Genomic DNA, 12,334 nt, shown 5'->3' with positions numbered 1-12,334 from the left:
CCCATTTCTTGATTGGATTATTTGTTCTTTGGGTGTTGAGTTTGCTAAGTTCTTTATAGATTTTGGACACTAGCCCTTTATCTGATATGTCATTTGCAAATATCTTCTCCCATTCTGTCAGTTGTCTTTTGGTTTTGTTAACTGTTTCCTTTGCTGTGCAAAAGCTTTTGATCTTGATGAAGTCCCAGTAGTTCATTTTCATAATTATCTTTTTTGAGTGTGGTGATAACATTTAAGATCTACTCTCTTAGCAACTTTCAAGTATAAATACAATTTTGTTAACTACAGTGACCACGCTGTACATCAGATTCCCAGAACTTATTCATCTTACAACTGAAAGTTTATATATTTTGGCCAATAACTACTCATTTCCCCCACCCTGTTATTTCATATTTTTATTTTCCATTTCCTTGTCCTTTTTTTCTCAGTCCTTCACTCCTTCAACTCATTTTTCTCAGTTATATTTATCTGTAAGTACTCAGACAGTTATGTTTAACCACAACCTTCACAAAAGATATTTCTGACATGAGTACTTTTGTTAGTTCTTAAAGTCTTTCCTTGCCCTCCTTCCAAGAATCCATTTAAATTCCTATTTGTATTCTTAAGTCCCTGCAGATGTCTTCTTAGGTTTCTCCTGGATTTAAGACCTTCTAGGATATATAATCTTCCCCTCCTGTTTTTTGAAAACATTAGTCAGTTTTAGCCAATGTATTATTCAGGACTACTTCATTGGAAAGTGATTGAAAGATAATTCAGACTGGATTAAGGGAGAGAAAGGAACCATCCTGAGGTCCTAGGAGCTTCAGGTATAGCTAGATCTAGGTCCTAAAATGTTTCGAGGTATTCTCTCTGCCTCTTTGCTGCTCTCCTCTATCTGAACCTATTTATCTGACTCCAGTTTCAGGTGTGCTACATAGTTATTTGCCAGTTCTATACATTATGCTGTGTTCACCACAAGTGTAGTTACTATCTGTCACCATATAACACTATTACAATACCACTGATTGTGTTTCTATGGTGTACCTTTTATCACCATAACTTATTCATTCCATAACTAGAAACCTTTACCTCCCAATCTCCTTCACGCATTTTACCTGTTCCCCTACTCACCTCTCTTCTGAAAACCCCCAGTTTGCTCTCTGTGTTTATGAGTCTGTTTCTGTTTTCTTGTTTGCTTTTTCATTTGTTTTGTTTTTCAGATTCCAAATACAGGTGAAGTCATGTCGTATTTGTCCTTCTCTGCCTTATTTCATTTAAGCATAATACCCTTTGGATCCATCCATGTTGTCACAAATGGCAAGAACTCATTCTTTTTATGGCTGAGCAATATTCTTCTGTGTGTGTGTGTGAGAGTGTGTGTGTGTGTGTGTGTGCACGTGTACACACCATGTATTCTTTATGCACTCAGAAATCTGCTTAGGATTCAGCAGACTGAATTTGTCTCAGCCCATTAATTCCCTCAGGGACTCGCTGCTCCTGGCTGTCCTGAGTTGTCCTGTAGTGCACCGACAAAGTCCTCCAGAGCCCCAATACTTCTTGTTCCCAGTGAATGCTGACCGAGCATTTTCTACCTGTCCTCCAAACGACCTCTTCTTAGCCATAATCAAATACCTCCATTAGATTAAAGAAGAATTTCACCGTTTGTCCTTGACTCATGCAATGTGATATTCTTCTAGGGAAGTTCCAACATTGATGAAGAGTTCATCCTGAAGCAGTTTGACATTGACTGTGAGAGCAAACCCAGCCGTGATGTGCCCCACACGATCAGCCAGGCTCCTCCAGAGCTAAAGAAGAAAGTGGCGTTAAAGAAACTGCAGGAACCACCGGTTTTCCAAAAACCAGACTATGAGCAGAAACTCCAAAAACCACAGGTAACTGCCAAAGAGGAGAAGACTGAAAATCAAAGAAAATTAAGTAGGATTAAAATCTTAAGTGTTCTTGAATTCTGGTACTTCAAGGGGGCAGTGGCCTTTTTTCAGTAGAATTCTTGAAAAATTTTTTGGTGTTTAGTAAATATTTGTTAAATCAATGAATATTTAATATATATAATAAAGCTAGTTACATAAACAAGGCATAGCATTCAGCATTATTTTTTTTAAGATTTTATTTTCTATTTGAGAGAGAGAGAGAGCATGAGAGAGGGAGCACAAGCACGGGGAGGGGCAGAGGGAGAAGCAGGCTCCCCGCTGAACAGAGAACCCGATGCGGGACTCGATCCCAGGACCCTGAGACCATGACCTGAGCTGAAGACAGAGGCCCAACTGACTGAGCCACCCAGCCACCCCCAGCATTATTATTAATATCTGAATAGTTGTTGTTATCACTATGTGTTTTACATGTTGAAATTCTAACAGTTGATGGAAATATACATGACAGTTTATTATTCTAAGAGTTAAATGCTACAGTTAATGATCACGAAAGTTGTTTATTCTTTATCCAAAGAATTCTTGAGTGTTGGGGGGAGTCTTATTGACCACAGACAATCATTCTTGAGCACATGCTTGTGGATTACTAACAAATCGCTCAGTTTTTCTATACCATTTGCCCATGAAGGTAGAAGAACACGGAAACAGAGGAGAAAAAGCACACTGTGTTCCAAAGGGAAGTAGAATGGACTTTTAAGTGCTTTTCTACTTTTTTACACGATATACAGCTACAAATACATATTTACACAAATCAAATTGTATCAGTCCAATAACAGATTGTTTTAAAAGATTTTATTTACTTATTTATTTGCAAGAGAGGTGGGGAGGGAGAGAGAGAATTTGAAGCAGACTCTGTGCTGAGCGCAGAGCCCAACCTGGGGCTCGATCTCACAACCCTGAGATCGTGACCTGAGCCAAAACCAAGACTTAGAGGCTCAACCAACTGAGCCACCCAGGCCTCCCAAGTTCAATAACAGATTTAAGTACTTAACTGGTGGTCCAAGCCTGGGGTGTGAGGGTGGGGAAGTTCCTTTCTCTGAAAGTGAAAAACAATATATTATCCCACCCTCTGTCTTCTACCTGTGATCTTTGATACTATATTTCTGACATTTAAACATAGTAACTTCGTCCTCTACAGCTGAACACCATTCAGTGACCTGCTTTTACATATGTGATGTTTCCATCCGTGGTTACATATGCGATGTTTCCATCCGTGGTTACATATGTGATGTTTCCATCCGTGGTTACATATGCAATGTTTTCCATCCTTGGCTCCATTGCATAAGGTTTAGGAAAACTATGCATTCCGACACTAATAGCAGCGCTTGAAATTTTCTGTTTGCTCTTCATCTTTGTAAACCGTAAAGTGCACCGTGATGCTGGACAGGCAGGTTGTGTCCATCACACCCGAGGCCTGAACCACAGCTGGCCCCAGATCGGGGCCAAATCACATTGCTCAATCCCCGTATGTACAAATCATTGCACAAGTGCTGCTTTACCAGCCCTGCTGGTTATTGCCAAAACTGAACTTTTGACTGGCAGACAGAGGGTCACTATGTGAAAGTTCAAGTACATTTCCATATGGGGTCATTTTCCTTCGCTGGTAGGACCTCCTTGAATCCTACTGTGGATCTGCTGGTGATTAATTCCGTCAGCTTTTGTGTGTCTGAAAATATCCGTACTGTGCCTTCATTTTTAAAACAACTTTTGTGGTTATAGAAATCTAGGCTCACAGTGTTTTGTCTGTTTTATCCTTTTTACACTGTTTTGTCTGTCTGCGCCTTAAAGGTGGTATTAATACCACTGCCTTCTTGGCTGTATTGTTTCTGATGAGGAATCTTTAGCCTTCCTTATCTTTGTTTTTCTGGACATGTGTTTTCCCTTGGCTCCTTGGCTCTCTGTTGCCAGCTGTGAGTGGTGTGATTATTAGGTACACCTTGTGCCTGGAGTTTGCTGAGCCTCTTTTATCCACGGGTTTATACTTTTCATCAAATTTGGAAAATGTTGATCATTATTTCTTCAAAAACTGTTTTTGTCTCTCCTCCTCTGGGCTCTGAGGATGCCAATTACATGTAGTTACATGTAATTACGTTGCATGGGGTTGTCCCACAACTCGCTGCTGCTCGTCCAGTTGGGAATCGTTTTTCCTCTCTGTCCTACGATCACTGTCCTTACAGATTCTAATCTGTTCTTTAGGCAATGTCTAATCAGCCATCAATCGCCTCTAGTGTATTTTTCAGCCATTGTGTACATTAAAATTTTCATTTCAAAAAGTTTGCTTGAGGGGCACCTGGGTGGCTCAGTGGGTTAAGCGTCTGCCTTTGGCTCAGGTCATGATCCCAGGGTCCTGGGATCGAGTCCCACATCAGGCTCCCTGCTCAGTGGGGAGCCTGCTTCTCCCTCTGCCTCTGGCCCTCCTCCCCCTGGACCCCAAGCTCATGATCTCTCTCTATCTAAAATAAAGAAATAATGGGGTGCCTGGGTGGCTCAGTGGGTTAAAGCCTCTGCCTTCGGCTCAGGTCATGATCTCAGGGTCCTGGGATCGAGCCCCGCATTGGGCTCTCTGCTCTGCGAAGAGCCTGCTTCCCTCTCTCTCTGCCTGCCTCTCTGCCTACTTGTGATCTCTCTCTGTCAAATAAATAAATAAAATCTTAAAAAAAAAATAAAATAAAATAAAGAAATAAAATCTTTAAAAACCCCCCAAAAACAAAACAAAAAAAAAAGGTTTGGCTTGAGTTTTTAAAAAACATTTTAAAAATATTTAAAAACTCGAGTTTTAAAAAAATATTTCCACATCTCTTCTTAATCTTAATCTTAAGCATGTGAAATACAGTTATACAGTTATATATAGTTATAATATATACACAGTTATAATAACTGTTTACTACTGGGATGTAGTTAAACTTACTTGGAAAAGTTTGATCCTTTGGGTCTTGGCTCTCAGAATTTGTTAGCACGGACTGACTGTTCAGTCTATGGGTGATTCTCCATGAGGGACGAGACACTTTGGTTTATTCTACCCAGGGTCCTGTGAATTTTCAGGCTTCTCGGAAGGGAACAGAAACTGTCCCTGACCCTGTGTGCATGCTGCACCCTGTTTCTTCTAATCCTTTTGGGTGGTTCTTTCCCTAAGCTTGGGTAGTTTCCTCTCACACATGCTGAGGAAGATGTCTGCAAACTGCTGATTGCCCTCTCCATGCAGTTCTCTGCTTTCTGTTAATTGTTGCTGTCAACTTGAACCATCTTGGTCTGGTCTCTCAATTCCAACCACTCAGCTCGTGGTCTGCTGGTCTCCTCCTGAGCCTCTCCCTGCGCTGTGGCCTGGAACGTCTCTCAACACAGAGAGCTGGGGCCAACGCTCGGGTGGCTCAGTGGGTTGGGCGTCTGCCTTCGGCTCAGGTCGTGATCTTGGGGTCCTGGGACTGAGCCCTGAACTGGGTTCCCTGTTCAGCAGAGAGTCTGCTTCTCCTTCTCCCTTTACCTCTGTGCTCTCTCTCTCTCAGTCTCAAATAAATAAAATCTTTTTCTTTCTTTTTTTTTTTTAAAGATTTTACTTATTTATTTGACAGACAGAGATCACAAGTAGGCCGAGAAGCAGGCAGAGAGAGAGGAGGAAGCAGGCTCCCCACCGAGCAGAGAGCCCGATGCGGGGCGCGATCCCAGGACCCCGGGATCATGACCTGAGCCGAAGGCAGAGGCTTTAACCCACTGAGCCACCCAGGTGCCCCAAATAAAATCTTTTTAAAAAAGATAGTGATCTGGGGTAATTGTGGGGCTTATCTTTTTTGTTTCTTGTCTCTTAGGGGATCACTGTACCTGCTATTTGATGTCTAGTGTCTTATAAACCATTATATATGGATATATATATTTATACTTATTTCTTTTCTTTTCTTTTTTGGCTGCTGCATGTGGAGGGTAAATCTGATCCCTATTCCAGAAGCAGAAATCCCCTTCTTTATTTTTATCCCGCATACTCCTGCTACATTGTTCTTTGGTCTTCTTTAAAACTCTGAGCTTTCCTACAACCTTTTCTGTGCTCATAATATTCTCTCTACCTGAAGTGCCCCTCTTCCCATGTCTACCTTCTTATACCTTCCTCTAAACCCAGGTCATATGCCAGTTTTTCCGTGGAGATTTTTCAGGTCCCTGGGTTGACATTAATTCATTCTTACTTCTAATCTCTCCCAGCTGCCTGGGCCCCTACTGCCATATATCTGTGTTTGCCCCATATATTCATTCATCCATTTGTCTATGCAATCCTTCAACGAACATTTCTGATTTCCTACTGCCAGCTGCCCAAAAGTGCTGGGAACAAACCAAGAAGCGGAGACAAATGCTTGTTTCCTGCATTTAAGGAGTTTACAGCCTAGTTGGGTCAACATGTAAATGATTAACTATAATGAAATGGTTCGTAGAGAGAGAGAGAGGAAGAGGTAATCGATTCCACCCAGCATGGGGCAAGGGTGGGTTCAGTGAAGGCCTCACAAAGGAAATTGTGTTTGTACTGAGTCTTGAGAGACTACTGGTCACCCAACAACAGGACGTGCTTCAGAACTCAAATCTGTCTGGTAATAGTAGTATAGGTTTCATGCCCTCCGTTTCCCCCTTTCACTTTCCTTGTGCACTCACTCTTTCTCTCTCTCTCTGACATATAAATAATAAAATAAATTTTTAAAAATATCTTAAAATATTTTTTAAATAGTTAAAAAAATAAAAATAAATATCCCGCAAGGCACAGGAGAGCACTCTCCCTGACCTTCCAACAAAGGATTATCCAGCTCAAAGTATCCATAATGCCAAGTTAAGCAATCCAATTTTAATTCCATAAGTATTATTGAGCACCTATTATATCCAAAATATTGTTCTAGATGTCAGGGGCTTGTATCCAGGAACAAACTCTGAAGCCTGCATTTTAAAGCATGAAAGGAGAGACAAGCATCAGAAGACTACTTAGTATGTCAAATGGGGATATGTCCCGTTAAGAAGAGTGGCAGGGAGGGAAGACAAGGAGTGTTGTGAGGTGGTTACAATTTTTAAACAGTATGTTTGAAGTGGAAGGATGGAAATGCTGAGTTCAGCTCTGAGGAGGGCTTTCCCTCCCCTCTGCTCTGTCCCATTCTCTCTGCTTTAGATAAGGCTGATCTGACTTGACTTAAAATGAACCACACATTCGGCTTCAGGTTTAAATGTGAGTGAGAAGAGAGAGGGGCAGAATCTTGGTGGTTTCATAGTTTTGTCTTGCTCGGTGTGTGGGTATCACATCCACACTATCAGGTTACGACCCAACAGATCTCTTTATGTCCTTCATTCACTACTGAGGAATGGGAGAAAGAAAGGAAGGCCATCTATTTTTTTTTTTAATTAAATAATTTTTTAAAAAATTTATTTATTTGACAGAGAGAGAACACAAGTAGGCAGAGAGTCAGAAGGGGAAGCAGGCTCCCCGCTGAGCAGAGAGCCCCATGTGGGGCTTGATCCCAGGACCCTGAGATCACAACCTGAGCCGAAGGCAGAGGCTTTAACCCACTGAGCCACCCGGCGCCCCAGGAAGGACATCTATTCTTCCTTCTCTTTTTCTCTTCCATTTAGGGGGAAGAGATTAGTGTTGGAGAGCATATTTGTTGTTGCTGCTGTTGGATAGCATTTTGATCAAAACTAGTGTAGCATTTATAAGGCTGAGGACAGTTCTGGGTTCATAGGAAGTCTATAACTCATGATTCTGGCTGACTGAGTATTGGTGTTTTGTTTTGTTTTTTCTTGAGATTTATTTATTTGAGAGAGAGAGAGAGAGAGAGAGAGAGATGGAGGCCATGTGCAAGCAGGGGGAGGGGCAGAGGAGGAGGAAGAGGGAAAGAAACAGACTCCCCACTGAGTGATGAGCCTGAAATGGGGCTTCATCCCATGACCCTGAGATCACAAGCTGAGCTGAAATCAAGAGTCAGATGCTTAACCAACTGAGCCACCAGGCACCCTGGTTGGTTCTGTATTGTTTAAGGTCATTATGCTTCAGTGAAATATATGATTTTTTAATATGATTTCTAGCTGCTTCATGTAACTTTCTCCTTTAATCTTTCCTACAACCCTATGGAGGGGATACTACCATCTTCATTTTATAGATGAAGGATTAAGTAATTTGCCTGTGGACTCATAGCTACTAAGTGAGGGAGGCTGGACTTGAACCCACGTTTGTCTAAGTCGAAGGCCATATTTAACCATCCATTTTTTCTTGTTCATGAACTTTTCATAGTACCTTTGTAAATAAAAGCATTCTGAAACTTCATAAAATACCTTGGCAAGGATCAATCATAAGCTAAAAATAAATGTTACTGCTTTCAGAAACTAAATCTTAGGTTTATTGAAATGACAAATATAAAAAATGAATGAAATTGGGAATTATGTTATTTCCTGTAGAATCCTCATAAACCAAAGTGTGTGAAGATGAGATATGGAGCATGGTATCTGAACACCAAGTTGTGGAAAAAGCAAAGAGCAGACGAACCTTTGGTTAACCCCAAGGTGTCATGTAAAGCTCAAGATGAGAATTTTAAAAGGGAGCTACAGGAACAGGTATGTGTATATGTTGAGATTAGGTCATCTGATCTGGAGGGTTTCGCAGTGTACCTGGTACCTCGTACTGAAGCCAGAGTCTGGGTGAAATGCAGGTTCCAGAAGGTCTTACAGCTTGCATGTTGACCTCAACAATGGGAAAGTTACACATACACACATTGTACATGTAATAAGTAAGACGTGGGATCTCCTGGCTTTGTGGTAGACACAATGTCTCTAAAGATGGGACAACCACTCATCATATTCCTAGCATTCTTGGGACAATTAATTCTATGGATAAATTGGTTGTTCAAAGGGTGGAGTGACCTGGTAGGACCACCAGCATGCTCAGAATGGATATAACATCATGGGTTCTCTTTGAGTAACTAAATGGGAAGTTTGTTTTTTTGTCAGCAACAGATGAATGTTAAAGAATTCAAAATTGCCTTTGGGAAACATCTTTTTGCAGTTCAGCAGAGTTGTAGGATTTGTCTGAGAGAACAAGGGCAAAGGTTAATAAGCACTGCTTGATATCACAAAGCAACCAACACGCGTAACAAGTATGTGCTCTAATATTACTACAAATAAACTCTGTGCCCACCCACCTCTCGTGCCAAGTGACCAACAAAGAAGATACTCATTGTAGTCCTGGAAATTTGGAGATAATGATGCAACACCTGAGCAGAACTCTGAGACGAATATTTGTGAACCTCTTCTCTTTTACAGTGGGTCCAAAACTTCTCCCAGATAATGATGTGAAAACAAATTTGCCTACTCGTTCATTTAGTAATCACTCATTGATTGCCTCCTTTAGATTGGAAACCAGAGACCAGAAGGATGGTCCTTTTTATCTTTTCCAGTAGTGGGTATGACATTCTTATTTTCAGATGTGGGCCTGACACAAATTTAGAGCACAAGATGCTTAAAGAAGCCTATACATAATGTAAATAATGTTCAGTAAAATTTCCTGGTATATGGTTTCTGGAGCAAAATATCTAAGTTTATGGGAATTTAATACGTAACATAAAACTATCCCAGTTGCACTTCAAAAATAACAAAACATGAAGGAATGAAGGTTAATTCTCAACGAATTAAATATTGAAAAATAAAAGTGGTTGCAAAACTTACTATTTGTAAGTGTCTTAGAAGTTCTTTTGTGAGAAATACATTCTTGAAGACTTACTCTGAAAGGCTTAAGGGATTGTACAGACGTATTCCATTTTGATGGTGAAAGCGGGAAAGATGTTTGCCAAAATGGTGACATTTTGTGACATTTAAGCTCCTGAAAAAGAAATAATGTTTAGATTTTGGAAATAGGGTTGCATATTATAATAAAAAATTATTTACCAGACAGTCTAGACATAGGGAAGAGTCGAAACAATGGGGTTGTTCCATAATGACGTTTATAAATCCCACTCTTGGAGTTCCTGAAGATCGAATCACCCGGGGGACTTTAGTTGCATTGACTGTGGCATCCCAGTTCATAAGACACGTAAGACGTGATGCGATGCCGGCAAAGGGCAGTCGCTAGGGCGACATCTTGTAGGGAACACATGAGTTTCTCTGTTCTTGGAGGAGCTCATTTGGGAGGTAAAACGGTATTAAAGAACTGAGTTACAATGACATAAACTTATCTATCCAGTTTTAAAATTCAAATAAATGAGAGGTAAAACCGAAAGAATACGTAAATATCCCAAAGGTATTGGGACCGGATCAAATCTTTTCTGATTGTCGTGCCCTTTCATGTTAAAATCTATTAAAGAACAAAAATCCAACCAGGTAAATTTAAAGGTGTAATTAGCCTTATTCAGTGACTCACAAATTGGGCACCATCCTGTCTAACCAACAGAAGTGAGCTCTGAAGAGTTGTGTTGTGTAAGATGGAACACAGTGTAAGAGTTGTGTTGTGTCAGGTGGAAGGCTTTCATAGGCAGAAATGAGTGGGTCAAGGAAATTGTTGCAAAAGAAAAGATTGTTCCAGGCAAGGTCACCTTTCTTAGGGGGAAGGGCAGGGATCTCAGGCAGAGCCTCGCTGGCGCTCATCGGGAAATTCCAGACTCACCGGTTTAAAATCCCACTCATGGGAGAGCCTGAAACTGCAATTCGATTAGGTATTAATCTCGGTGGGGCTTCACGCAAGTAACTCCATTTTGGACCAGTTGTTCCTTTGTCACAGTCCCATCCCCGCCCCCTTCAGGAGACTGTCCGCGGCACCGAGAGGTGTGATAAAAATTTAAGGCATTCGTGCTGCTCTCAGCTGGTGGTCTGTAGGTCCAAAAGCTTTGGTTGATCCCATTTCTTTTGATGAATCTCTGTGGTGTTCACGGGTCGTGACTTCAGGCTCATCACGTTTTAGCCAGTCACTCCCTTCGTCTCTTTGTGATGCTCCAGACTTAGGGAGATCATCTGCTTGGTGATAAGCGGCTACAAACATGCATTTCAAGCTTTTGAGAGAACGGAACCCACCAGGGAGAGTATTATGGTAACTGTACACGGGGTCATTCCCAATGTTTGGAGTGTACTTTGGAGCCATGGTTTCTGGACCCAACCGGTCAAAGAATGACCCTGTTGTCAGAGGCGCCCTTTTAAGCCAAGTGGCTTGCCCAGTGATGTTACGTAAGTGAGTTTCAGCTTCCCCAGCAGTCTTAATCCAAGGGCAGCATGTGGTGTACGGGCAGCATAACACAGACACCTCTTTGCTCAGCTAAAAGATAATCCTGTTATCAGGAACAACTTTGGCCGGAAAGTCTAGGGATATTTGCCGGGCTGCTTGTGTCTTAGCGATGGGATCTACAGAGTTAAGAAGCCTCTGATCATAGTCTCATCTGTACTTACTCCTACACCAGAGGTCAGCCAGGTTTTTTAGTGCTTATGGGAAGACAGTCACCCAGCCTGAAATAAAAGGTCATCCTAAGTGCCTGACAAAGATGGGTCCTGCTCTGATCTTGATAATTGCGGGCACGTGAGGGTGCAAACGTACAGAGATTCGCATGAGTAAATGTGCCTACTGGGGTACCTGCTTCCAAGCAGGGGTCAACCGTAGTTTGTGATGACGTGGGAAGAGAAGAGAAATTGGCCATCGGAGGGACCAGGGAATCTCTCGAAACTTTACAAATCCAGGAATCTGCCAGTTTGCCTCCCTTAGCGATGGGCTGGGAGATACAGATGATGCAATTACCCTTCTGGGCTGGTGTTAGAGTCATGAACAGAAAGAGAAGAAGGAGTTTCATGTTCACGGACTAAGTGCTCATCAGTGCCTTGGGTAGAAAACAGTCGACTTTGGGGCCAGATCGTTCTCTTGCTCCCTGTGATTCAGGGGTCTCCAGTATCTGCAGAAGACCAGGTGCCGGGGGGAATCTGCTCTGGCTGTGGGCTGTGTATCCAGGGCTCAGCGGCCTCCAGTTTCGTAGTGGTGGCAGTGGTCAGGAATCCTTGGTAGGATCCCTTCTAATGGGGCTCAAGGGTTGTCATCCTTTGATGATGCTTCTGGAATACCCAATCACTGGACTCCAGACTGTGGCCCTGAAGTGGGATCAGATTAAATCTTCAATCTGGATGATGTGCTTGAGCCTCAGGTGGTAAAGGGGTACGGCAGCTGGTCAAACCTGGAGGAGGCAGCAGGGATCGGCCAAAGGTCGTAGAAGACATTGGTCTGCCAGTGACTATCTCCTGGGGACTGAGTTTATGTTTCCCAAACAGAAGGGAAGAACAAAAGCAACACCTTAAGCCAGGGGAGTCCGGTGATTTCAGCAAGTTTAGAAATGTTAAGTTTGGGGCGCTTGGGTGGCTCAGTGGGTTAAAGCCTCTGCCTTTGGCTCAAGTCATGATCCTGGGGTCCTGGGATCGAGCCCCACATCGGGCTC

General features: G+C 42.2%; 1 protein-coding gene across 1 annotated transcript in view; it reads left to right on the top strand.

Moving 5' to 3' along the window:
* Positions 1–12,334, top strand: part of LOC111149210 (family with sequence similarity 47 member E) — a 35,274-nt gene that overhangs the window by 14,138 nt on the left and 8,802 nt on the right. The window contains exons 5-6 of the mRNA XM_022506158.1: positions 1,677–1,871; positions 8,337–8,492. Of these exons, the coding sequence (XP_022361866.1) occupies positions 1,677–1,871; positions 8,337–8,492 (351 nt within the window). The remainder of the gene's footprint in view (positions 1–1,676; positions 1,872–8,336; positions 8,493–12,334) is intronic.

This window comes from Enhydra lutris, unplaced genomic scaffold, assembly GCF_002288905.1.
Source record: "Enhydra lutris kenyoni isolate GAN:26980312 unplaced genomic scaffold, ASM228890v2 scaffoldscaffold21, whole genome shotgun sequence".
Classification (NCBI taxonomy): domain Eukaryota; kingdom Metazoa; phylum Chordata; class Mammalia; order Carnivora; family Mustelidae; genus Enhydra; species Enhydra lutris.
This window is presented reverse-complemented; position numbering and strand designations above follow the sequence as displayed.